This window comes from Trachemys scripta, chromosome 21 (assembly GCF_013100865.1).
Source record: "Trachemys scripta elegans isolate TJP31775 chromosome 21, CAS_Tse_1.0, whole genome shotgun sequence".
NCBI classification, from domain to species: domain Eukaryota; kingdom Metazoa; phylum Chordata; order Testudines; family Emydidae; genus Trachemys; species Trachemys scripta.
This window is the reverse complement of record NC_048318.1, coordinates 13,670,363-13,698,250: the sequence shown is the minus strand read 5'-3', so window position 1 is coordinate 13,698,250 and position 27,888 is coordinate 13,670,363. Positions and strand designations below refer to the sequence as shown.

The 27,888-nt window shown below is 46.5% G+C and overlaps 1 protein-coding gene across 6 annotated transcripts in view; it reads right to left on the bottom strand.

The window, feature by feature from the left end:
• Positions 1 to 27,888, bottom strand: part of DIXDC1 (DIX domain containing 1) — a 61,353-nt gene that overhangs the window by 7,072 nt on the left and 26,393 nt on the right. For 3 of the 6 annotated variants that reach the window (XM_034754508.1, XM_034754509.1, XM_034754507.1), the window contains exons 3-17: positions 27,257 to 27,382; positions 24,005 to 24,254; positions 22,667 to 22,774; positions 13,095 to 13,207; positions 10,517 to 10,665; positions 7,300 to 7,389; positions 7,150 to 7,203; positions 6,095 to 6,145; positions 4,496 to 4,600; positions 3,780 to 3,833; positions 3,114 to 3,206; positions 2,952 to 3,023; positions 2,276 to 2,362; positions 1,751 to 1,912; positions 91 to 157 (exon numbers count right to left, since the gene is read on the bottom strand). In XM_034754508.1, coding sequence (XP_034610399.1) covers positions 91 to 157; positions 1,751 to 1,912; positions 2,276 to 2,362; positions 2,952 to 3,023; positions 3,114 to 3,206; positions 3,780 to 3,833; positions 4,496 to 4,600; positions 6,095 to 6,145; positions 7,150 to 7,203; positions 7,300 to 7,389; positions 10,517 to 10,665; positions 13,095 to 13,207; positions 22,667 to 22,774; positions 24,005 to 24,254; positions 27,257 to 27,382 — 1,581 coding nt within the window. Of the gene's footprint in view, positions 1 to 90; positions 158 to 1,750; positions 1,913 to 2,275; positions 2,363 to 2,951; positions 3,024 to 3,113; positions 3,207 to 3,779; positions 3,834 to 4,495; positions 4,601 to 6,094; positions 6,146 to 7,149; positions 7,204 to 7,299; positions 7,390 to 10,516; positions 10,666 to 13,094; positions 13,208 to 16,228; positions 16,894 to 22,666; positions 22,775 to 24,004; positions 24,255 to 27,256; positions 27,383 to 27,888 lie in introns of those variants that run through there. The other 3 variants (XR_004643655.1, XM_034754510.1, XM_034754511.1) reach the window with 2 other exon arrangements.

Below are 27,888 nucleotides of genomic sequence, written 5' to 3'. Positions count from 1 at the left end.
CCAAGAGGGACACTGTGCAGTGGATTCTGTCCAGGAAACCTCTGAGCCGTGAAGCCAGTTTTTGGAGCGATAGAGCTGAAATGCACTCACTGGAGTTGGGAGGCCAGGAGTCTCGATACTCGTTCGCTGCTCGGCTTGCGGGCAACTTCCCTTGAACCTATGGGGAAAGCCAAGAGAGCGAGGACAAAGGGTCAGTTCCCAGGGCCTCCAGTGGTGCAAGCAAACTGACCAGTGAAGGAAAATGTCATGAAACAGTTTAAGAGGATCTTCTTCTTCCACACCCACACCCCTAGCAACCCGACCTACCCAGACACACACAACCAGATCTACACCCAAGACCCCTACAACACGGACACATAGAGACCCCCAATACATACAGATTTTCACCCAGACCCCTGCTATAGGATATGGCATTTAAATGTAACCAACGTGAATGACTATTTTCTCCCAAGATACTAGGAGCTCAGATTTCCCACAGCCCAGAGATGCAAAGTGCCACCATCTACAATCCCTACTGAGGGTCAGCATGGCCTGTAGGGGTGGACAGCCCTTAGAGAACAACAGTCAGAGCATAGACTCTGGAGTCAGGTTCGCCTGGACTTTGAATGTCATTGTTAACTTTTTCACTCTGCCACACTTTTTGCAGACATGAAATAGACCCCCACGAAGAAACAACAGAGGGGTTGGACTGATTAAAACCGCTAACACGGCCCTGCTTCCAGACAGAGACAAACTAACCCTGTGTAGTTATAAGGTCAGCAAGTGTCTGCTTCCAAATACCACCGTCAGGTCTAATGGGCAGCACAACAGAGCCCAGGCAGCAGCAATGACAGCCCATGGTGGCTTAGTAACAGCTCTTTGTCCACTCTGCAAATGTTAACCAATTAATCCTCACGGCCCCCAGTGGGAGGGAAGAGGTGAAGTGACTTACCTAAGGTCACACAGCAAGTCAGTGACAGAACCTGGAACAGAACCCAAGAGTCCTGACTTACAGGCCCCTGTTCCAACTACTTGAGTAGATCAGTGGCTCTCAACCTTTCCTGACTACTGTACCCCTTTGAGGAGTCTGATTTGTCTTGTGTCCCCCCAAGTTTCACCTCACTTAAAAACTACTTGCCTACAAAATCAGACATAAAAACAACTAGTGTCACAGCACACTAGTACTGAAAAATTGTGTACGTTCTCATGTGTAGTATACAATTAAAACATAAATCAATTGGAATATAAATATTGTACTTACATTTCAGTGTATAGTACACAGGGCAGTATAAACAAGTCATTCTCTATATGAAATTTTAGTTTGTACTGACTCTTCTAGATTTTTTTCTGTAGCCTGTTGTAAAACTAGGCAAATATCTAGATGAGTTGATGTACCCTCTGCAAGACCTCTGAGTACCCCCGGGTGTACGCGTACCCCTGGTTGAGAACCACTGGACTAGATGACTGCTTCTCAGTAATATAAGAGGCACATCTTAGCATTAGGCCTCCAGTGAGAGCAGAGAGGTGAGGTACAGTAATGAAGCATCATTTGCTACACCCCATAGGTTCCCCCGGGGCTGGCTGGGATCCTTAGGGACCCTCCATCTGCCACAATCTAGGCTTCTTTAGGATTCAGTGAGCAGAGTGACTACATGATCAGCACACTGCAGGGAGAGATGTGAGGGGATGGAGCACTGCACTCCCTGGTTGCTAGCTCTGGTCAGTAAGAGGAGGTAGAGGTATGAAGCCAAGCCCAGTGGGGAATGTTTACCCTTCTCTCTTGCCTCTTCTGCGTCTCCATGCGGTGCAATCTCTCCATCAGGCTGGAGATGCCTTGTTCCAGGCTGTCGATGGTGTGGTGCTGCGGGTCGTGGCCGCTGAAACTGTTCCGCAAGCTGCGGAGGGCATCACGCACCAACTGCAGGTCATTCGTCTGCCCAAGAGACCAGGAGAAGTCAGCCAATGCAGGGATTCAGAGCCTCACTGTAACCTCCCTCCCTCCGGGCGCTGCACTTCTCCCAGGCCCAAGGGACCCTCAGGGGCCTGCACTTTCCATTACAGGCTGGCAGCTGCAGAGGGAAGGATCATAGGGTTTGAAGGGACCTCAGGAGGTCATCTAGTCCAACCCCCTGCTCAAAGCAGGACCAATCCCCAACTAAATCATCCCAGCCAGGGCCTTGTCAAGCCTGACCTTAAAAACCGCTAAGGAAGGAGACTCCACCACCTCCCTAGGGAACCCATTCCAGATGCTGACTGGAGTCCTGAGCTGGCACTGGCTAAGCAGCAGGGTACCTACCACTCTGTGGGCTGTGGGAGCAGCTCCTTTTCCTGCTGTCTGGAGGAAGCCGTTGCTCTGAGTGCTGTGATTGCTGTAGCTCATCACCTGTTGCAAGGAGAAGACACTTTAACAGAGGGTACAAGCAAGTTTCTGAACTTCCTGGAAGAAGATTCCAAGGTGCCAACTTCAGATTTGTGAGAGGGCAGGGAAAGCAACTGCACCAACAATACAGCCCCATTGCCACCAGCATTCTGCAAGGTACATAAATTCACTACAGAACCCACACACCCCTGGAACCTAGGCAAGTGTAAGGATTCTCATTTTGCAGATGTGGAAACTGAGGCAGAGATGGGCAGTGACTTGCCACAACGTCACGGAGGGAGTCAGTGTCAGGGCTGGAATTAGAACCCAGGAATTCCTGTTTCCCCATCCTGTGCTCAGACCACTGGACTTCACCCCTTGTCAGGTTCATGGGGGAAGTTGAATAGGTCTGAACTTTCCCAGAAGACCTGCAGCAGAGAGCAGCCCCTCCCAGAAGCTCCAGCTGTGATGTTCCATGGAGCCTGGCCTCTCTGGGATAGAGGGGGCGCCCAGGGGAGCTTGGCACTGGACTCTAGCTGCACATTACATAATGTCAGGCAGAGAACTGCATTCCAAGAGCCTGATGTCTTCCAAGTACTAATGCCCCACTCACCTCTTCTGTCTCTCTCTTCATGCACTGAGCCAGCAGGGCCTCCTTGTGCTCCAGCTCCCGCTCCAAATCTGCCTGCAAAGGGAACAGACAAATCAGTATGAACTGAGATGACCAGGCTGGCACCAGCTTCTCAAGAGCAGGGCATGTTGGCGGGCTCTGTACCTGCTGGTAGCTGGCCTCGGAGAGCTGACGGAGCACTTCGTCTAGCTTGGCCTGGTGCTGCTGTAAGTGCCGATCCTTCTGGCCCAGCTCCTTCTGCAACCCAGAGGGATTGGGGGCATCAGTGTATGAGCAGGTGATGAAGGCTCATCTTCACCTTCCTCAGGAGCAGGGAAGGGTTAAAGCTGGCACAGCCTATCTGCCTTAAACCCCATGTTCTAACTGTACTTTAAGACCTTGTTTGAAAGGGTCAGTCAGGCCCCCACTGCCCTGGGCTACAGACACGCCACAGGCTCAGCACTGAGGCCAGCAGCACAGCTGACTTATAGGCCCAGGATTCGTGTAAGGCCCTGAGGATAATTTAATGACACAGATGCGATGGGCAGTAGGTTTGTGGGTGAGCATGGTGCACTCAAGTGCACACGGCTGATGCCAAAGTAACCCGATGACCACTGTGAAAAACACTCTGGGCTATGGCACAGTCCTTCTTAACCTGAGCAGCCATATTCCAAAGGACGTCACAGAGATCTCTTGTTATTGCTATTTATTCACAGTGACAATCCACGGGGGTGACAGAGCACGAAGCACAGAGAGGGCAAGAGCCCTACAGGAAGAATGTTTCCAGGGCTCTCCCAATCTCCACGTGGCTGGGCTGGGAGAGTCTCTTACTTTGTATTCTCCCAGGAGTCTGTTTCTCTCTTCAACCTTCCTCTGCAGATCAACCTGCAGAAACAAAAGGGAGGTTTGTATCTCAGGAGATCCAGTGCATCCATCAACACAGTCCTCTCCTCAACCTCGTGTGATAAAGGCTGCTGTGGGGCGTATGTGCACAGAGTAACACAGCCTGAGGTTAGCAGCAATGAAGTTACATGCACAGATTCGGGGCAGTAAGCTGTTCCCCTGGATATGGCAAATGCGCTGGCCCCTTCTTCACTGCTGCTGCCTCCTCAATGCTGATTCTACACACACATGCTCTGTCTGCCAAACGTCACTTGCCTTTAACACGTGGAACAGAGATGAAGGGAACACTGCAGTTTTAGCCCAGTTATAATGAAAATATAATGCAAAGCTTTCCTCCGTTTCAACCAATGAGGAGGGCCTTTGGAGGATGGGGGAGAAGAAGAGGGACCCCCATAAGCGGAGGGAGGAGCAGGAGATTCCAGTGAGTCTGACTATAGGCCACTGGGCTTCCACTGCACTGTTTCCTCTGCATAGCCCAGTGATCACTGCTCCATCTATCCCACGGTTCATGGATCTACACAATGCCGACCAGCCCCACACTGTGACTGCTGGGCTCTCTGCCTTGTAGTCTCAGACCCTGCAATCCCCAGCCACCTTCCCCAATACCAGCGACACTGTCTGAGTTAGCAGCACCAATGACTCACATTCTGGTTGTGCAATTCCTCCTTGTCCATATTTGCTCTCAGCAGCTCCTGCTTTAGCTGAAGAACTGAAGCGTCCTGCTGAGCCAACCTCTGCTGCAATGCATCCTGGGAAAATACACGTATTACCGTTAACACAGTGCCACTGGTGTGCATGGAGTAGGCAGGTGCCCTGCCATGAGCAGCTGATGGTCTAAATTTGATAGATAACACAGTGAAAATGACAACAAGCCCAGGGGAAAGAGAGGGACATGCAGAGTGCCAGACTGTGGCCCATGGACAAGGGTAAGCCCCGGCACCCATAGCACGAGATGTGAAGGCATCTGCCTGAACCAGCTCTCAGGTCTTACACTGTGATGCTGCTTGCTGCTGAATTCTCTGTCTTTAGCTAGCTGTCAAAATCACTGAGGAATTTCTGTGCTTCTGTTTGAACTTCCTGCTCAGGCATAGGGTGGCCAACCTTCCCCAAAGGGGAGAAGCAGCTGTGTGTTTGGAGGCGCTTTTGGTGGCACAGAGCCAGTGACCCCCATCTATTGCCTGCACCACCCACGGAGGAGAAACAGGCAAACATCAGTCAAGGGAGCAAGGCCTCAGATGTGAAAAATTCAAGCTTTCCAGTGAGGCATAGCAGTGTTGAGCAACTCCTCTCTGAATGTGTCTCTGGGGAGCCAGGATCCATGCCTGAATCAGGGCTCACCCTTGCACTTTTCCATTCATATTACTGTGAAGCAAACAGCTCCACCTTGGACAGCAGTGTGCTTCCTCCGCAACACAGGGTGACAGACAGCTCTACAAATATCTCCAGCTCAGGGGCAGATTGTTAAACGCCCGTACTCCAGAGGGAGGTGCTGGGCAAACAGGAACACAAACAGCCAAACAACTGCCCCAGCTAAGGAGGGCATCTGCACATGCCATGATTCCCTCTCTGCTGCTAGGAATAAACCAACCCACCACAATAAAGTGTTTATTCCCAGGATAACAGTGCTAACAGGCCATGAGAACCACCATACACATACCCTGTTCCACCCATCCCCCTTTGGGAAACTCAGGCCCAAAGAAATAATGTGATTTGGCTAAGATCACAAAGACAGTGAAAGAGTCAGGAATAGAACCCAGCTGTCCAAACTCCCAATTCCCAGCTCTGACCATATTCACTTCCGAGTGCCAGGAACAGAACCAAGGAGAAGAGCCACAAAAATGATTAAGGATTAGAAAACGTACCTTATAGTGATAGACTGAAGGAGCTCAATCTATTTAGCTTAACAAAGAGAAGGTTAAGGGGTGATCTGATTACAGTCTATAAATATCTACATGGGGAACAGATATTTAATAATGTGATCTTTAATCTAGCAGAGAAAGGTATCACCCAATCCAACGGATGGAAGCTGAAGTTAGACAAATTTAGAGCTTGTCTCCACTTACCGGTGTTCCCTTCTGGCCTTGGAATCTATAAAGCTGTGAGCCTTGACTGCCACTTCCCTGCTCTAACAGGCCCTACTCCATTCCTTGGGGTAAACTGAGAGGTATCCTGTTGCCCCTGACCCCTCTGATAGGCTCCCAAGGGTTACTGTTAACTAGTTCATTAATTCTCTCTCTTCTCACCTTTATTCCTTGTAGGTTTCGCGCTTCTTGTTTGTATTTCAGTAGCTCCTTCTGTAAATCCAACACAATTTGTTTAAACGGTTGTTTCACGTCATCCCAGAAATATCTCCATCCCTCCCAACACCTGGTCTCAGGAGACCCTCTGAAATAAAACAAACCCCACCTCCTCCCACAGACCAAAAAACATGTCAGACCAGGACCCGTTTTAAAGAGTTTACAAACCCAGCGATAGAAATCACTCTTTCTCCATGAAACACCTTCTGAGCAGCTGTAGCTCTCCTAAACGCTTTATATTAAATTGCAGAGCTAAAGCTTGCGAATCCACCAAATCTACCCTTTGGAGCAATGCAGAGCACTTTACTTCCAGCGTTAGTGCTGGGCCACTGCCAACTTCAGCACAGAGCACAAGACAGGCTTGACAGGAGGGTTTTTCTAAGCTGCTTTTATCTTCCACATGAAAGCTTGTTTACACCCAGACATGGCTAGAAATTTAACAATTGTCCTGGATAAAGGTTTCTAAATGCAGCACGATATGCATCTCTCGAGAAAGGCTCCGGCTTCAAGAATGGGCAGAGAAGTCTATTCAGGGCTGGACTTAATTCAAATAATTGTTTGGTGTTTTGTTTTAAAGGAGAGCAGCACTGACAGCATTATTTAGAGGCAAACTGGATGAAAAGGGGGCATTTCCCCAGATTCTACCCTACGCTAGCTTAGAACACAGATGATCGTGAAACTACTCATGCATGAGTAATAATAATACTCATAAAGCATGTGAGAGAATCTCAAAGCACTTTCCAAATTCAGTTCACTCATTCTCACGGCCCATTTGGGAGGCAATTATTAATCCATTTTAAAAATTGAGACAGAGAGAAGTGCAGTGACTTAACCAAGTTCACATCGCGTGACAGCAGCAGAGCTGCTGACTCCCAGTCATCCATGTGCAAGTACATTTCCTCCCTCTGCTTAAATTAGAGAGCTACATAGTGCACATAGAGAAGGAGCCCCCAAGATCCCAATCCCAATAACCATTCTGTCTTTATCTGTCCTCTTCTAACCTTTAGGTCCTGATTTTCGTCCATGCTCTGGTCCAGACGACTTCGGATTATGACCTGAATGCAAATGCACTGCAGTTATTACCCATCCTCTGTCTGAACAGTGCACAAAATTGACTGAAACTAGATTTTAAGGGAAAAGAATGTGCTTACCAGCTGCTCTTCTGGACAAGCTCCATGTTCACAAAGGACAAACGATCCCTCCTGCTCGTCCTCAGGTAATGACCCATTGAGCAGCAATGCCTGGGCAACAGCAAAGGCAAAAAGAATCCGCACTCAGGTGATTTCTTGGAAAGCCACAGGAGAAACTCAATCCCATCTCCACAGCTTTAGCCAGCAGGATTTCACAGCAATCTAGACCCAAACAGCCTCTAAACAATTTTCTCTATCATTTCGGCTGACATCTTACTGCACAGAAAAGGGGGCTTGTTTTGAAACAAGCATAAGACATCAGAATGTCCCCAAGAAAGGGTCCTCAGCAGAGAAGTCTGTTGGTGACAGGCGTACGCAACTCCCATCAAGGTGAAGGGGAATTCTGTATCAACTCAGCCCTTTTTATGAGCAATGTTTGCACTGGGTTTTAATCTGAGCTGCATAAAATCACCCTTTACAGACAGACAGCATATACAAAAACTGAAGGAAAGAAGCTGAAAGTTAGGCAGAGATTTGCAGCAAGAGGGTTTTTTTCAGACTAGTTTGGAACGTGTCCAAGGCATCAATAAAAATTTAATATAAAAAACAAACTAGTCTCTCAGTCAATGGACATTCTAATTTCAAAGATATTGGAAGGAGGGGACGTCTGGACTGAACAAGTACAGCAATGCCTGGGTGTGTTTTTTAGGAACATTTCCCACTCTTAAGACCTGCTAAGTAGTCTCTGTTCACACTGGAACCATGGCTGACAATGCATTCAGCAGCAGATCCCCCCTGAGCTGGTACTGAAAGCACTTTAAATGTGAGGGTAACTGGGACAACCTCTGTTTTCAATACCCTTTCAGAAAGCACTACAGAGACTTGAGGGACCACTGCCAGCAACAGGTCACTGTCCTCGTGTAGACTGACCTGGGCTACACGTTTATTGCTGGGACTCAGAAGCAGGATATTTCAAGAGCCAATTAGTTTATGCTGGAGAGTAGCATAGAGGTAGATAGGCCAGCAATACAAGGCAGAACTGGGAGGCTGATGAGAGTTAGCACAGAGGATGCTAGGACAGTGGCATCCCTTCCTTTCAGATAGTTTTCTATTTGAGTTCTACTCCAATCTCATTGCTGCCAATTAAAAATCTCATTTGCAGGGATGTTCCATCTTGGACCGAAAAATGCCAAGGCTGAAGGGTCGAGTCCGATTTTCTCACTGGAGAGATGCAAACCTTGCTGAATGCCAAACAGACAGCCATTTGTATTCATTTAATGCAAATCTTCCTGGGGAAACGCTTCTCTGAGTGCAGTCCCAAAGTTTGCCCAGCAGGACATCTAGGCAGGAGTCACACAGGAACACCGAAAGCTGCACAGGGTCTCAGAATTTCAATCAAACCCTTGTGATCCAGAGGCTTTTAAATATTGGGCAAGAAGGGAAAATCAATGAATCAAATCCAATTTCTTGGACAGCTGTGTCAGCTGCCTCCTCCTGCTTCTGAGGAGTGAGGGGGGCAGCATGCCAGCTGCTTTCCCTTGCTCCCGAGGTGTGTTGGGGGGGCAATGCCAGTCTCCCCAGTGCTGCCTTCCTCTGCTCCCAGAGGGTGCATTATGCAAGCGGATTGTACCAACCATCTATTTTCTTTTGGAATCTTTTGTGTCCCTTGCCCATTGTCAGCTGGGAGCACGCCTGTGTGCTGCTCACACAATGCGGGCTTTGTTTACTTGTACATAAATATTTACAATTCAAAATAAGTGCGGTTCCCAGCACAAACAGAAAGGGGTATTCCTGGGAGAGTTCAGGGTCTTTGCCATATGGAGCAGAGAGTCTGCTCGCTGAGCAGAGTTACACAAAGGCACAGAGGCAAGGGTCATTTGGTCAGGGAAGGACTAGAGCAGGGCAGCTAGAACAAGGTCCGATAGAGAAAATTGATTCAAATGATCATTAGGGAAAGTGCCAAATTTTACAGCCCAACCAGTCTTACTAAAAGGAGACAGATCTGATTCTTTATCTCTCTTGATCAGTTCTATGAATCTCTACTGATTTTCCTGCATTCCTTGTCTCTTTGCATTACTTCCAATCACAAATCACACAAAGCCTGTTTTATTCGCCTTGGCTGCTAACAAAAACCATGGGCTGCCAAGCGTCTTGGCAAGGAATGGGAGTCCCAGCACATGGGAAAAAGCTGTTGCATCTTGCTACTTTGGGCGGTAACATACATGTTTTTCCTGGTGACAGCACATTCAAGTGTTACCAGGTAATCAGGGTATAGGGCACCCACCTAATGAATCCAATAAAATACTGGACTGTAACCAAAAGACATTGACAGGAGAGATGATCATTTACTAAATCCAGACTTTTCAGCACCCGCTGAAGGAGATCCCTTTCTGGGTGCTCACAACGTGCCCTCTGCGCTTTCCCAGTCTGTCCCAGTCACCATTACTGTAACCAATGATGGCACTCACTAGACTTAAGTCTCTTCATTACTATATGCACAGTCAGCCCCTCAAAGGGCATGCACTGGAAATGAATAAAACCTGCATCCTTGCACCAGCATCACACACACTTCCATGCACTGCCTCAGCCTCTTCCACCCTCACACCAGCCTCTCGTCACATCTTCCCCACAGAAGAGACAGCCTGGGAAACCAGGTAAAAATTATGCTTTTTGAGAGTCTAGAATTAAAAGAAAATTGTCCAAACTGATTGACACTATCTAAAAATATCTCTCTGAACTACGTCTGGGAGCTTGGAAAGGCCATTCTTTGCTTCCTATCACTTTATTCAAAAGCCCTGCAAAGAGGGAAAGATGGACAGCAACAAAGCACAAGCCAGTGAAGATAAGAGAAAGAAAACCCACACTAGTGCTGGGGCAGGAAGTGCTGGGGGTGCAAGAGCAAAGCATGATTAGCATCAGGCTTAAGGAGCCATATCTTAAACTGCTGTGATGAGTCCTTTCTGTTGTCTATCAAGGTACTTCCCTATCTCCATCATCATAATATCCTTACTACACCCCTTGAGGTAGGGAAGGATTATTATACAACCGATGAGCACATTGAGGGATTAAGTGATTTGCCCAAGATCATCCAAGGGGTCTGTGGCAGAGCCTGGAACTGAACCCAGATTTCCTGAGTCCCAGGCTACAGGAGTAGTCTCTCTCTCAGCTAGAGCTCAATGGGAAACAAGAGTATGACGGGAAGATAAGAGAAATGCTGGCTGAAAGGCAAAGCGAATACCTGCAGGCCTGAAATCATCTTCTTTGCTTCCTCCATTTCCTTTTCTAAATGGTCTTGTTGTTCCAGCAGCTGCTCCTCCCAGGAGGCCTCTAGGTATGTCCCAGGGCTTCCAGCCTGCCACTCTGGGAGAAATGGAGAGTCTGTCTCTTCTGCAAGAGGAAAAAGCTACATGAAATACAGCTGAACAACAACAGAGGAGTTCTGAAAAGAGAGGCACAGCATACAGAGGTCTCCAGCTCTCTGCACTTGATTCTCAGTGGCAGGAACTGGAATCTCTTCCAGCTGATGTCAAGGTAACAGCTAGGTGAAGCATCTTCCCCCAACTTGGGGATTTATGCCTCATTCACCCTGCAAAAGAAACATTACCTTCCCTGTGTGTGCATGACCTGAATCCTTCATCTTCATTAGCACTGATGTACAAGGTCTCCTGGTGTTAGAGAGTCCTAGGCAAGTGGAAGAGGAGGATGCAGTGTGAGGGTGTTTATATCTCCCTGTTGGAGCTGAAGGAAAGGATGAAGGGGAGTGGGAAGGGGGGATCTCTCAGTGTTGCAGGAGGCACCCCCTCCCTGGCTACTCCAATAAGCACTAATAGACGGATCTAAAACCCACTAAAGTCAATGCAAAGACCACACTGACTTTAACAAACTTTAGATCAGGCCCTAAACACCTGTGATCAAGATTTTCCATTGTTTCAGTATTTCTTGCTATTAAGATACTCCGCGACTGGTTGCTAAGCCATGGGTGAAAACCCTGGAGGGCAAAGCCAGAATTCTTGACGCCCTGCCAGGTTTTGCTCCACATACTGAAGCATTACAGGTGCTGGCAGGGAGAGAGTGTCACTTTTAACTGAATGAATGTCTCGCTCCAGTTGCTGTGCTTGGGGAGCGAAATGCACGTTCACTATGAGCCTCTGTGTCCCATTCCTGAATAAGCCAAGGTTTTCCAGGCAGAACCCGGTTAACCAATTTATTCAAGGCCTGGTTCTGTCAAACTCACTCATGCTGGATAGTAATTTACTCCACGAATTTAATGGGGCTACTTGGGGAGCCAGTTCCTGTTCAGCAAAAGGTTGGCACAATTGGGACCATAGTAATTTGCTGTGTGAGACCTTATCCAACAGAGACATTTGTAATGAGTCAGTTCATTATTCCTGCCTGATCTATCTACTCATACCTTTCATTGCTGTGGTACCTAGGCACTAGTCTCCTGCTACATGTCCTCAAAAATATCTGAGCAAGAATTAAAGCAAATTTCAGAAAGCTCTTAGCCCCTGTTTTACAGATTAATAAACCTTTGGAATCAAAGCCTGATCCCAAAATGCCTGTCCTTGCTTTTCTGACTTTTTGCATTTATATTCGGTATCATCACTGCTGTTCATCATTGGCCTTGATTTTAGATCAAGAGATCACTGGGATCTTTTTTAAAGAGAAGAACATAAAAATATTTTATAAACTCTGCAACCTTTTGTAATCTCCATAAGACAAGATGGTCTGTGTCGGCTAATGCCACAGCTCTGGAGGCTGCAGGGATTTAGACATTGTACCCAAGGTGTGATGCTAAACTTGGGGATAAACATCCTAGTGGGGCACATCATTGCAGAATTGTGACTGATCATTGCAGGCAGCTACTACAGTCTCTAGCCAAGTGACAAAGATATTCCACTGTGCAAAATGTGGATGGGCATGCTGATGTTGAAAACACCAGTGAAACGTTACAGCCTACCAAATATTTCAACCTCACAAATATTTTACAATCAAATATTGTAGACTAAAGAGTAGTAAACAGGGGGCTTTATTGGCTGGGGTGACAAAGCATTTCATTAGAGAGACTCTCTGTGATTCAGGCTGGGGATGGAAGCTGATCTGAAAGCACTGTTTCTACACTATGTTCATGAGAGGAAAATGATGTCAGAAACTTCATCAAAAACCTTTCCTTTGCACTCTGTGGATTGTTAATAGATTTAAAACAGAAACTAACCCAGCAGCAGGACATTTTGGCTAATTCTTTTTGCTCACTTGAAATGAAACAAAAATCAGGTTTATCGCTGGGAGGGGTGGAGGGAGTCATGGTAAAAAGTCAATGGTGTGTCAGTAAAACCAGGCAATAAGTGTACAACACTCCCCAGCCTTGCGAAGTGCCACTGCAGGTTAGTCAGGTGATTTTGAGAAGCTGTAGCATAAATCCAGAACCCCATTACACAGATTCAGCTCCAGCCTCCAAGTTCAAACAGACTCAATCTTTCTGTGGGATTGGACTTTTCTTCACAACATCTTGAAGTAAGGACAAAGCAACCACCATATACTGTAACTAATAAATGACACTGAACTCCATCCGTTCTCTAAGGCTTTTAATTTTTGAAGCATGCTAGTGAGTCTCCTGGACTTTGCCAAACAGTGGCACAACCTTAGCACTACTAAACAGTGAGCTTGGGGATTTAATTTTATATGAACTGATGTATTAGCTCACAACATTCTACACTCATACGGTCTCTGGGAATCCATCCAGCAAGTCTCTGCCATAGCTCTCACGTGGGAAGTCCTGGAAGTGGGAAAGATGAAATGCATCATCTGTGCTCTACCTGTTTTGGTTTCTGTTTCTTCAGCTCGGATGATCACAAAGTCTGCCTTCTCCTCCGACTGGGTTGCAATGGACTCGCTCTTTGTGCTGTGTATGGGACTGGGTGATGTGAGACTGCAGAGGAGAAGAGGAGATACAATTATTTCCAGTGTGAGCTGCAAACATAGCAGGGGGAAAAGAGCAGCTTCATCTCTGTCTAAAATAAAAAGCTAATATGCAAGAAGTCTGGTTACACTGAGCGCTGCCCACATGCCAATGAATTCATTAGCAGGCCAGACAGTGCCTGTAACTTTTCAGGCCAGTAGCTGACTGAAGTGCCGCAGCAGTAATTAGTCTTTTCATTTTTCCTGTAGCTTAAGAAGATGTAAATAGGAGAGGCAACCACTGCAGGATTAAGACAGATCCCAAAGTCAGGGAGCTAATTCTAGACTATCCTTCAGACTGCAATTCTGCTTACAACATAATGTAATGCAAGGCTTAGCCTACAGTTGCAAACTGCTACCAAAAGTCATTCACAGTATCCCAGCTCTCTTGATTTCTCACCTGTATTTAAAGGGACAATTACAATATGGGGAACCAACCTAAAATTCCCATGCTAAGGAGCCCTCGGGAACACAAAGACACCAACACATGATCTAGCTTTAAATGAGAAAGCTTCTTGAAAGCAGCCACATATTTCTACAACAATCTCAGCTGGTTGTGAGGTCCAGACTCTCAAGCTCTTTCAGACGTTCTTCCCATATCCATCACCGGGACAACAGCAAAGGCATCCAAAGCTCAGTGATCCATTTAATGTGCCCCCAAAGTCTCCAGGAACTAATCCTTGCAAGAGCAAGGAGGAGTTAATGTTTCATTCTCCTCAAGACAGACACAAAAGCCAGAGAGAATAAAAAGAAAACATGGTGAAAGTAACAGAATAGATTTAGAGAAATAAAATGCACTTCTATAGCTTGCCTTCCCAATCTTCCCAGCACTTCTGATATAGGTTCCCCAGCTCAGGAACATACACATCTCTCTAATAAAATCAGAGAATTTTAGAAATTAGAGAGGAAATGACCTGTTAGCGGCTCCCATATAGTCCACTCCCAGGAGCCACCCCCAAGAGACTGTTCCTAGTCTATTTTCCAGGCCTTTGACTAATCTAGTTTTAAATGATTCAGCTAAGTCAGCTTCCACTGCAGTAAAAGAACAAATGAGTGTGAGTCAAGTGAAGAGAGAGTAACCATTTTGGACTAGATACAGAAAGCAGCAGCAGTATTCGCTCAGACCCTGTTGCTCATACAGTGTATGTCTACCCTGGAAAGACACACCCTCAGCACACAGTCTCAGGTATGGCCACACTGCAATAAAAGACCTGCAGCTGGCCCAAGTCAGCTGACTCAAGCTAGTGGAATTTGGGCTGCAGGGCTATAAAATTGCAGTTTAGACATCCGGGCTCGGGCTGGAGCCCAGGCTCTGGGACCCTCCCACTCCTGAGTTCCCAGAGCCGGGGTTCCAGCCCAAGCCCCAGTATCTACACAGTAATTTTATAGCTTGGCAGCTCAAGCCCTGTGAACCCGAGTCAGCTGACTTGGGCCAGCCATGGCTCTGTGCATGGGTCTTCTATCACAGTGGAGCTGTACCCTCAGAGCCCAGGTTAATTGACTCAGGCTCACGGGGTTCAGGCTAAAAATTGCAGTGTAGACATTCCCACTCGGGCTGGAGCTTGGGCTCCAAGACCCTCCCCCCTCGCCAGTTTCAGAGCCCAGGCTCCAGTGCTTTTTTTAGCCCCACACCCTGAGCCATGCAAGCCCAAATCAATTGACCCAGGCTCTGAGACTAGGCACTGCAGGTTTTTCTTTGCAGTGTGGACATATCCACAGTGTGCAGATTTGCTAAAGGTTGTTGGATGTGCCCAAAGCGTTACCTTAAAGAAAGCGAATCCCAATGCAGCGTTCCCTAACAGATGATGTTTAAAACTGAAATCATTGCCCAGGGGCCCAGGAATGTGATGTTTGTGTTCTGAGGAGATAATCGATTATTAAAGACAAATGATCAAACTTTAAATCAGCATAGATACACAGAAAGTCACAGAGACAGACTGACTGACCTAACACGCCCAGGAATATTGCATGGGATTTGCCGTCCTTTAAGATGCAGTCACTAATGTTCCCTCTGCACATGTTCACCTCAGACCCCTGGCGAGCCATCAGCCCTGTATAATCATTGAGAGGTGTATTTGTGGGTTGTCTCCCCACAAGCAAGAAAACCATGAGGAAGCAGCCCAAGAAAACAAGATCAACCTTTGGTGCATGTGAAGAAGGGTACCTAGACATACAGGGGAAAGAACAATCTAGAGGGCCAGAAGGCAAAAGGCACATGTGGCAGACGGTGCTCTAGGGAGGTGCAGGATATGGGACGTCTGGGCCATGTGTCAGGGAACAGGACACAGCACAGCGACGTTACATTTCTCCCCAATCTGCTCTTTTCAGAACTAGATCCACTGCCCAAAGTGAACATTTTGTGATAGATTTGGGGATTAACGCAACTGAGACCGGATCAGATATTTCACACCACATCTACAACAGGATTTTAATATAATCCTTTAGGTTTTCTTACAGACACAGCTCCATCTCCAGGCAGTTTCCCTGCACATGAGGGAAACATGGCCATTTGGGCAGGAACACATTTACGTGCACGCTGATTGCTCCTGAAGCAGCAGCACAGGCCAAAGGTCACTCCTATTTATCATTCTGCCAACTGGTTAAAGCTGGCCAAATTCCCATGGTTTTTCATATCAATTCCCAAAATTATTCGAGTGAAAGATATCCAAAGACGCATTCAAATTTGATTTCTTATTTAAAAGGATACATAACTATTCATCATTGAAGCATGCAGAAATGAGTGCTGGGAAATTAAATCAATTGAGGCAGGATTTATGTCACAGGAAAACACTCTGTATTATTCCTTCTAGCATTGCTTGGTTTCTTAGCTAAAATCCTTGCCTAGTCAAATCCCTGGATTATCAATGCTTTGGGATCTTGCATGCAATCAGGGCTTATGGAAACAGTTTCAGTAACAAGCCTGAATTCCCTGGAGATTTTAATAAACACCCCGACCCTGCTGTTTCAAATGACAATGACAACAATCGCTCACCATTTGACCTGCTTCCCTCCCATGATCCCACTTGAACCTTTCGCCTCACAGAGTCCGTTTCCCGTGGAGCCTCAGGAATCCGCAGGTCCTGGCTGCAGACATGCCTTGTCCATTCACAGGCTTGGAATTCGATGCCGAGGATGCCAGTTCCTGTCAAACTAACGAAGAAATATTTGCCAGTCGGACTTCCTCGCGTGAGCCGAGACACTCACAGCAAAAAGGTTCAGGGTCTTTGCAAGCAGATGTTTGGTGATAAATCGGCAGCCCACACACACACGGATTTGATTACAGAGTCAGAATATTCTGCAGTCCAGGTTTTGATTCTGCTGGTTTTCCTTGCAGGTTATTTGTCTCTTGCTGCTGCATTTTGGTCCACCGTATGCCCTGGTTGTTTTCATCATGAGAATCTCGGCCTGGATTGCAAGTTGCGTTTCTCATCCCATTCTGCCTACTTCAGCTATACAGCTCCTGCTGCAGAGACCCAGGATTCAGTGAGGGAAAAGTGCTCTGTTAAGAGTAGGTTCTTTGCTCCACCAGTCTCTAAGCAGTGTGCAGCATTTCCCAGTCCTATGAGTAGCTTCCTTCCTCGCTATCTCCAGCTCCCTCTCCCTCTGGCTGTCACAGTGTGCAAGGCAGAGTCTATTCGCTGAGAAGATGTCTAGCTCAGGGTGGGGGAGGGAAGGTCGGTGGGAGGGAAAGGGAAGGGAGGCATTTTGGCAAGTTCCCCATGAATAATTTCTGTTGTCTCTTCTTATCATAACATTCCTTCCTGGAAATTCTGATATCAAGAACATGTGCGTGCGAAATAAATCCAGAAATGTGCTGATATTAGGCTGGGACACTGCACTGGAACTGTGCAATGGGATGAGATGGGAAGGGGTAGTGTTGTGATTACAAAAATATAGTCAGTTTGTTAATAAGAAATGTGGTTTGTTCTTGCCAGGCAACTCTGGGGATCCCAGGCTCCAACTGGCTTATTCCCTCCTCCGAATGGGGAAGAGAAAGCGAGCATCTTATTTTCCTCTGGAGTTTCCATCCAGGAGACTGGTGCCACCACATCCCAGGAGATGTCACCTGCAGTCAGGGGTGCCGGCTTCTCCTTGCTTCTTCTGAGACTGCTCACAGTTTTTCAAAATAATTTATTTTAAAACTAAAGAAACTGACAGTGAAGAGCCCCAGGGTATAAATATGCAGCATGTCACCAGAGCAATAAGATGAAATGGGGTGACATTCAATGTCAGAATGAGTACAAGGAAGGCAGACTGATAATAACAATAATGCTCTGCCTGTCTCTAACACCTTCCACCTAAGGATCTCAAAGCGCTTTACAAACACAGATGAGTTCAGCAACACACCCCTTGTGAGGCAACTCAGAATCATTCTCTTGTTTAGAGACGGGGAAACAGACACGAAGAGGGGACATGAGTTGTCCAAGGTCACACAGTGAGTCAGTGTCACAGGCAGAAAAACAATTCTGATCTCATGAGCCTCAGTCCCCTGATCTAACTAGTTGACCACAGACCCTTCAGACACAAAAGAGAACCCAGGAATCCTGACAACCAGTCTCCAGGCTCTAGACAATGCTGCCTATACTCAAATTTGCTCGGGAATGAATGCAGGCAGGGCTTATTCTCAACAAAATGGAATCCTGACTATAGGCCACATGGCAGATTCACATTGAGTAGCACCTTACTCCATGTGAAGTCCTACTGAAGTCAACAAGATTATTCACAGAGTTATGAGGAAGGGTATCACCTTAAGTGACCGTAAGGAGAGGGTGGGTGAATTGGGAGGAGGGGCCAAGGGGGAAGATGTATATGGGAGGATGGCCAAAGGGTAGGGGTAACAAGTACATCCCTTGCTCCTTCTTGTGGCTCCTCAATGAGGGGATTAATTGCTAATGAGTTTGACAGGTTCTCTCTTCCATCTCATCTTTTTTACCAAACAGCCCCTCCAGGTCCTAGGTCATATGTGATGGCTCCTGGAAACCCTCATGTAAATTAAGCAATGCAAAATCCCTCATGGACATACACAATCCCTCATGGAGGTAGCTTACTGGGTGAAGGAGCAGAGCAGAGGACCTGCCCCCTGCCTCAGGTGGGATGCAGGAACTGGGAGAATCAGAAAAGGCAGAACTCGGTCATAAGAGTCAAGACCCATCAAAGTAGGGCCCCAAGCTCCAGTAACAGAATATTAGTATATCTTGAGGTGGTTCATAAATTAGCAACAATACCAGGCCAACATGAAACTTCCTACTGAACATTTAACACATAGCTAAGTCTGTACCATGCCTATTATCTAACACCCTTTTCTCATAGATCTGCGATTCTAAATGAAACATACCGAGTTTGGCTACTGTCAATTTTTCTCTCCTCAGGCACCAGACTCTGCCTGGTGTCTTATCACAGGAACAACATCCTCCCGATTTCTGATGGGGCTTGATATGAATAAATCTTTCCTCACTTGGCAGTTACTGTTGCAATTAAACAGCCAACCTCTGTGTCAGCAATCGCTGCGCCTTTGGCTAGCGGCATCAGATACCCTTTTCTACAATAGCCATAATCTGCTCCCCCCCTTGAACACATAAAACAAGTTCTATTTCTGGCACTGCTGGAGGATACACAAAACAGCCCTCAGCCTGGCAGCCTGGATCCGTTCCCCAGCGGGGCCTTGCATGCAAAACTCAATAGCATTTCCATGTTTGCTCTCCTTTGCAGCCCTCAAAAGCTATGTGGTTTTGCCCTTTGACAACACTGACAGAACCCTGCCCCCTAACTCCCTCTCAGCCAGTCTTTTGTTTTTCACTGCTGATGCACATAGCACAGTCTCTGTCCAACATCTTTGTATGTACAAAGCCAGGGAACAAATCCACCGTAATGGACAAAGAATATTCCATTCTCAAGACGTTATGATTGAAATCTAATTACACATCAGAGCACATTCCCAGCTTCAATTAAAAAGTGTTTTAGCTCCAGCTTGATACAATCTCTGATAATTTCCTGTTGAGTTGTCAGTAGCTCTGTCTGCATCTCAGTAATGCAGGATTAGTAGAACTCTAGAAAATATACACACCAGGTAACTTGTAAACTCTTTGGGCTCCCTCTACCACTGATCCGTATGCACAGCTGTGTAGGGAGCAAGGCAGAGAAAACAGAACCCAAAAGAGCCCTGGGCACTTTAGAGATCTTTAACTCAACCAGAGAAAAGTGATTATTAAAGACAGTAACCAATGTGAAGAGTCTTACTTTTGAAGGTACAGACTGTGCCACTGGCACTCAATGCTGACCTGATATACCCTCTACTATTCCAGCCCTGCCCCCCATCAGCTGATGCAACTCAAATTTTATCCACTGCACCCCCTGTTATTCTACTCCAACATAATTTCAAAAGTTCCAAACAAACATTTCATTAACAAAGCAATGATTTTAGTTCAAAAGCAGCACAATTAATTTTATGTTTTTATCTTCAATTCTGTAAAATTCCCTCTTCTGATCGTATAGGTTGTTCAGGAAAATATTTGCTGATTTTATATACTATACAAGCTACTCAGTGACATCTCTTTCTGTCAGCAATGATAATACATATCATCTTACACTTGGTGAACTCCTTGCACGATGACAAAACCCAAAGCACTTCGCAAAGTATACATACAGGTATTTCACTCCTCATGGAAATGCAGCCACTGTGGCGCATTCCACAGCTAGTTAGCAGTGCACAACAATGCTACACAATAGGACATGATGTGAAAAATACTGTTGCCAATTCAAACCACAGAGAGAATGGGAACAGGTGAAATGTATTTACCTAAACTGGTATCTGCCCCGAATAGAAGGGGTCAACACTCTTCAACTCTTGTGAAAAATACTGTGAAATCTTTAACACGCGCATGTGGTCAGGACCATGGTTTTATTTCTCATCTGATAAGTAGCACCTCTAGCAGCACAATATCCTCTAGCTCCGCACTGGGGAAGTGAGTCAGTATTGACTCAGAGAGAAAAACCACCCCATACCAAACTGATCTGCCTTAGATATTTATACGGCACACGTCACGTGGGCATCTAACCATCAAAATTCTGAAGAAGCAAAAGGGTCCAGAACCATCGTGTTTCTTCTCACTCTTCACCTGGGTCCCCAGGGGCTGGATTCTCAGGCATGCTAAGGCCACTTTGTGTGGGGCAGGTAGGCCACTTTGTGCTATGGAGGTGCAAAGTAGCCTTAAAGTGGCCAGAGAAGTCCAGCGGAGAAATCTCCCTGTACCAGGGATACTCTCTGCTGGTGGAGATCTGGCAGAAGAAAATCCATCACCTCATGTGTCAGCCATCCCCCAAACCCCAACATAAAGTGTATCCTCCAGCAGTGACTTGCACTGGGGCCAGACAGCTGTGAAGCAAGAAGCTAAACAAGTTCCTTGCAGCCCCCTCCTCCACCTCATTCAAATGGAGCTCAAAAGGAGCAGAGACTCAAGCTTAGGGGGAGAAGAGGGAATTTACATGTTCAAAGAGATATATCTTTATTTTCAAGCCTTATTAGTGGGGAAAGGCTCTGTCCAAAATGTATATCCCTATACTCTGACCTAAACACAGCCAGGCTTGGTCAGATCTCTCCTACCAGTGGCAAGGTTCTACCCCAGCTCCTCACTGGCTACCTAGTTTCTGTGCAGTGTAGTTGCCATAGAAGGTCCTGGCCTATGGGTGGGTGGGTCTCTGACACAGCCAGGTCCCATTCTATTAAGGGCTCCATAGACTAGGACTAGGGCTTTGACATCTGCTCTGGTGCAACTGGGAGTTAGTGGAGCATGTGAAGAACCAAAGGGATGTGTTCTCCCAGCACTTGTTGCTGAGGCTCACTGCTGTGAGTGGCACTCACTTTAGCCTTCACGTGTGTTCAGCCCCAGGTAAAACATGTTGTAGTTCTAACCAATACCACTTCCTGCAAAAGCCCTTTCCTTAGAGACCTCCCAGTCAAGTGTTGCCACAGCTCAACTTGGCTTAGCTAGTGAGATCTAGCGAGTCCCCAGCCAAGGCTGCAGGTATAGCAGAGAGGGTGTATTTCTCAAGTCCCTCTTCACATGGCAAAAATTTCTGCTGTGTAGATGGGGTTAAACTCTGACTTTAATGCTCTACAGCAGGTTACAGGGGACTTTTCAGAAATCAATTAAACACTGAACTTGATTGAACATGAAGGTCCAGGGGAGTTGGGGGATGGCTGGATAATGAAATAACTATAAAGCTAAAAGCAGTTAAAGGTGATGGATGAGGGCAGAACGGCAGTGGGAACAGCTGAGGCACCCACTTCAGAGACTCTGGGTCTGAATCCCAAAATAACGCATTCCTAAAACTGAGCCTGCTGCTAAAATCCCTATTTCCCCTGCCCCTGAGGTCTGGGTGCAGGCATCAGGCTTGCTTGGTTTGGAAGTCTCGGCTCATTTCTCCTTCATGACTCTTACACAGATTACTCCTGAGGGAATTCTGCGCCAAAAAATAAAAAATTCTGCGCATAATATTTTAAAATTCTGCAGCTTTTATTTGTCAATAAAGACATACGGAAGCTCCAGCATGGCAGTGGGAGCCCAGGCCACTGGCTGCATGAAGGTGGGAGCTCACCCTGCAGCTCTTCCCCTGCCCTGGGACATGGACTCAATGGTGAGACTACACCCAACCCTGACACAGCACAAGGGCTGGGCCTGCCCCCAAAATACCCTGAAGTATCGATGCCGAGGGGAGCAAGCTCTCCCGTCCACTTAATTACTCCAGCCTCCGCGAGAAATGGTAGCTATGTTGGCGAGAGAAGCTCTTCCACTGACATAGCACTGTCTATGCCGGCACTTAGGTCGGCATAATTTACGTAGCTTGGAGGGTGACTTATTCAAATCCCTAAGCATCATAACTCCAATGTAAACTGTACTGTAGTGATAACCTCAGTCTCATTCATAGAGTCATAGATTCCAAGCCCCGAAGGAACCATTGTGATTCATCCTCTCAGTTTCTCTCAATCTCGCAGCAAACCCTCTGCTTTAGTGTTTCCTACTCCTATTCGCTCTGTTCTCACTGGGGGAGGCCAAAGAGTCAGGATTAAGGTGAGAGCCAGAATTACAGCTGAGGAGTTCCCACCTCCTAGCCTTGTGCTCACACCACCTCGCCACACTGTCTCATGGATGAGACGAACCTTTTCTGTGGGAGAGTCTGCAAGATCAAGGGAGTCAATGAAATGTCACTCACCGAGAGCTGGTGTTTCACGTTCCAGCTCAGCTGGGAAATCTCAGTGCATGAAATTTTCCTTATTCCTAAAACTAGTCAGAGACCGGGCTGCATGTGAGGGGAGCACATCCACAGGGTAGGCAGGGGGCTGGGCTGCGAGGCGGCCAGATGTGGGGTGGGCAGGAGACGGACTCTGCCAGGCTGTGATGGGACACAGCTCTGCAATGGGCATGTCTGTTACCTGGAGGAGCAAGACTCCGAGGGCACGCTCTGCTGTCCCTCGTACTGCTGCACCAGTGCTCGGACACTCCAGTAGGGATTCTCAATTTCTTCATCGACACTGCTGTTTCTGAAGATAAAAATGACATAATGAATAACAGCCTCACAGAGCGGGGCAGAAATCCTTGTGGTTTTTTTTTTAATTTATTGTCTGAACCTAATGATAGACATTCTTGGGGTAGCGGAAGGGGAGAACGGGGGCTAATGAAATAAAGGAAACGAGGCAGAGGCAGCAATCCTCCGGGCCTCTTACGAATGAGAAAATCTAATTTCTGATCTAGAAAGTGTGAGACAGGAAACCCTTTCCCATCTACCTGTGATATGGCAGGGGAGGGGAACAGTGTGTTACCTGTTAAATGCCTCCAAACTCCTATGAGTAGCAGCAGAGCTTTGGAGAGGGAGGGAAGCAGGGAGTGGGGAAAAGGCTAGCTTCTGCTAATACGACAAGGGCTGGCCATCTTAAAGAGGAACACTTGCCCATGTCCTTCGGAAGAATAATAAAACGCCAAACCCTATAGCATTGTAGGACACAGCAGCTGATAAACAGCACTCAGCAACACTACAACAATTTCCACTGCTTGGCATAATATGAGAAGGCAAGAGGAATTTAGGGAGGCATAATGGAATTGGACATCAGGGTTAGCACCCTGACTCTTACAAAAAGTGCACCCAGGATCTCTAAATTCCACAAACAGTCAGTGCCTTAGTTTTATGTCTCATGTGAAAGACAGCCCCTCCAGAAGCCACAGCACCTCCTTTTGCCATGCAGCGGCATTGTGCTCAGTACTGATGCAAAGGGAAGGATGTAATAGAGCTCTTAGGCTTTGTCTTCAGTGACACAAAGGTGTTTTGTTTTGTTTTCTTTTAAAGCGAGATAATAAATGTGTGCTAGTTATCGTGCTGTACAATCCTAGGTGAAGGCAAGGCACGGTCGTGTATACTGCAAGGTGGCTAGGCAAGGTCAGCACTATACCACCTGTCTGTGGCTGGCCTCACCTGGTTTACCTCCACTATTTTTACACGCACGTTAGTTATCCCATGGTAAAAACCCACCTTTTTGCCAGTGAAGACATAACCTTAGAGGTATCCCATCCGGGTGCTAACTCAGTCTTACTCTGGATTGTTTGTGAGCTCCAATGAGATTACAGCAAAAGGTGGCCTGGGTTCAGGTCAAAAAGCAATGTATGAATTCATAGCAGAGAGCTCTTTATCTGTCCTATAGGGAGATGCCCCCAAGGACTAAGACTTAGCACCAAGATTCACACTCATTCCAATGAGACTAGATGGGAGCCCCCAGTACCTCTGTCTGTGCCGGAAAACATCACGTCCTGAGCGTGAGACATCCTGACGAACATCTGCCAAAGCAGCCACGGCACCCTGGGCCACTGCGGCCGCTGAATGAGGCCTGTGACTGGCTGACGATGCTGAAAGGCTCTTCCCCACCACGCTGGCTGCGCTCTGAATGGCTGCTCTACCCGAGCCAGGTTTAAAATGAGCAGCTAAGGCAAGGATCAGCCTCATGATGGATTTCAGGTTCCCATCAACGATATCTGCAAAACGCAATCAAACCTCAGGGCAATGGGGCTCAGCAGGTTCTTGTGTGACCAACGCGTGGGAATGTAATTAAACTCAACAGGAGCATTCCAAAAGAAAGGGACTGAACCATTAGGACTGAGTTATCATTCCAGTGCTCCATACTAGTTGTTTTGTATGAAGCAGCCTGAAGTCAAATCAGTGACTGCCACCTATAGGACAGAATTTTTACTGCTCTGGGCACATTTGGGACTTCTGTATGGGACGGGGGTCGGCAACGTTTCAGAAGTGGTGTGCCGAGTCTTCATTTATTCACTCTAATTTAAGGTTTCGCGTGCCAGTAATAGATTTTAACGTTTTTAGAAGGTCTCTTTCTAGAAGTCTATAATATATAACTAAACTATTGTTAGGTTTCAGAGTAGCAGCCATGTTAGTCTGTATCCGCAAAAAGAACAGGAGTACTTGTGGCACCTTAGAGACTAACACATTTATTAGAGCATAAGCTTTCGTGGGCTACAGCCTTCTCTGTGCATCTTCTTCTATGCATCCGAAGAAGTGGGCTGTAGCCCACGAAAGCTTATGCTCTAATAAATTTGTTAGTCTCTAAGGTGCCACAAGTACTCCTGTTCTTTAAACTATTGTTGTATGTAAAGTAAATAAGGTTTTTAAAATGCTTAAGAAGTTTCATTTAAAATTAAATTAAAATGCAGAGCCCCCCGGACTGGTGTCCAGGACCCGGGCAGCGTGAGTGCCACTGAAAATCAGCTCACGTGCTGCCTTTGGCATGCGTGCCATAGGTTGCCTACCCCTGGTATAGGATTATTTTCAACAAATAGTCCAGCCTATGTGTGACAGTGTTACTGAAGGATCACTACAAAGGTGTCACAGTCACTGAAGATCACTGTACCAGTGATGACTCCAACTGGCCCATGGAACTTGCATTAACATTTTTAATACGAAAGAGGAGGGAGCTGAGCAAGAATGGATTTCTGCAACAACAACGTCTAGTAATCATTAACTAATCAATCGTCATCACCATGCACTTTCCCTCAGTGTACAAAACAGCCCAAATTTGATGACTTTCAGGGCTTACTCCAAAGACCATCCATTCTTTTTTTCTTTTCTTTTCTTTTTTTTGGGGGGGGGGTGGATGTTTTTCAAAGCCACCCAAGGGATTAGACATGCAGTAGCCATTAAATCTAATGGGAACTGGGCATCCAAATCCCATAGGCAGCTTTGAAAATCCCAGCCCTAGACTTTTGGGGAAGGACTGGATGCCTGAAGTCTGGTTAATTTTTACTTTTGGAGGGTGGGATGGGGCCAAAATAAACATTGTTAAAATACACCGCTACCTTGATATAACGTGACCCGATATAACACAAATTCGGATATAAAGTGGTGAAGCAGTGATCCAGGGGGGCAGGGCTACGCACTCTGGTAGATCAAAGCAAGTTCAATATAACGCGGTTTCACCTATAACGCGGTAAGATTTTTTGGCTCCCGAGGACAGCGTGATATCGAGGTAGAGGTGTAGATCATAAAGGTAATTAATCCATGTCACTCACAGAGACTCAGGCAGAGAGGGGAAATGACTTGCCCAAAGTCACAGAGCGAGTCAGTGTCAGAGCTATGATTAGAACTCAGGGATTTCTGTGTCCCAGAGTCCTGTGCCCACACCTCACTCTGCCCAGTAGCGTTGATACATTAATCCTGCCTCACTCTTGGGGGAAGGACTAAATGACCTCTTGAGGTTCCTTCCAGCTCTACATTTCTCTGATCACTTCATAACATGTCCAACTTCAGAGCCCTTGCACAAAGCTCAACAAAGTCCTGTCACCGAGAATGGCCAAAGGAGACTAGAACAGGCCAGACATGGCATGTGACATTTTTTCTAGGAAAACCAGAAGGGATGCAAAGCACCAGCACTGGGTTTCAATCTTTAGAGCTTACTCTGCTCTCATTTGTGCTCGACCAAACTCTGGATGCTCATGTTTTACTTCCCTGCTACCAACCTAGATACAAGAAACTAAGAAAGCAAATTCAGATCACTGAGTTAAGCGGCCTCGAGAGAGAGCTGCCTGGGCTGGGCCTAATGATATATTTGTTTACAGGGCGTATAGACAAGGCTTTATCAGTATTAACAACAGCTTATAGAGTCAGTGAAATGGTGCGAACTGGCATGTAATGCCTCACTGAATGGGGAAAAATAGCACAACCTCCAGGCTGCTGGTAGCCATGCTGCTGGCATGGAGCACTTACTGTGTACTCTGAATACACAATGGCTACCCAGCTGAGGCTTGTAGCCCCAGGGCTGTGCTCTTCTCTTCCTGATAACAACAGGAAAGGTCATGTGCTCCATGATTCCAGTTTGAGTCACTGGGCACTGCACCTCACCCAGTGCCCCAGGAGGAGCAAACAGTACACTCAGCAACCAGCAAGAATAGGGGACTGTTTTCCTCCATCCATGTGCTCTCTGTGACTAAATGATGCCACAGTAAGAGGCAGAAAGTGCATGTTTTTGCTCCTTGTGTCTCTTTCCCACTACATGTTCTGTTCCTCTTATGACAGGAAATGCTGGCAAACAGAGTTTGCAAAGCATGGGAAACAATACCACTGATTTCCAGTGGTCTGGAATGGTCTTGTTCCCACCACAGAAGGCAACAGCCCAATAACAATTTATTTATGTCCATTCAATTAAGGTTTCCAAGTCTGTGTTCTCAATTATACCATTTGTTTGTTCCTCTGACCATTCAGAGAAGATGGGGCATTTCTTCTTCTTCTTAATACTATTATTTATTTCTTACCCTGGACTGCTCGCTTCTCCTGTTTGCTACTGTTACCAAAGCAACCAAGAATTTAGTGCCGTTCAACCAAAAACTAAACATATTACTGGATTGTAGCAACAAGAGAAATTTCCGTCTTGGAAATAAATTATCTGTAGGACACAAAACAACAAAGGATCCAGTTCTCACATAGCTAGCTAAGGATCATGGTGACACTGTCATCAGGGAGCACTTACCTTTCGCTGAAGTTTGGTGCATACGAATCTTTTTCGATGCCACGAACTGCAGGACTTTCTCTACATTTTCTCTCATTTCCTGCTGGCTGGTGGGACTGACCTGAATGCCATTTAGCTTCTCACCGGCTGGGAAAAATCAAACAGCCTAATTATAGAGAGTAATGAACCTCTTTGGTACTGATTGGCACTGGAACAGTTACAGGTGCAAGGGATGTAGGATTCAGCAGCTGTTATGTTGGGATGAGTAAGGGAGCCATATGCGTGACTTCTCCCTGCTCATGAGGTGTCTAATGGCAAAACAAACAGGTAGCACTGAATGTGAAGATGCTTTTTGTGGGTAATTCATTATTCCTTGTATTTTCTTGAGTCAGCACATGTCCTTTCTGTGCAGATACTGCACTGCATGGCATAGTCTCAGCAAGGGACAGCATCAACTTCTAGAACCATTTCTGCTCAGTCCTATTATTTCTTTCTTGTAAATATTTGTGTCTTAGTAAAAAGATTAACTCCGACCTACGGGAATCCCATCCATTAACACATACAAGTAAACGCCAGGCAGGGCTGTCAGAGTTAGGCAGAGATACAGAACTACGGGGCTCAGGTCACACATACATACACAAATGAAGTTAAGA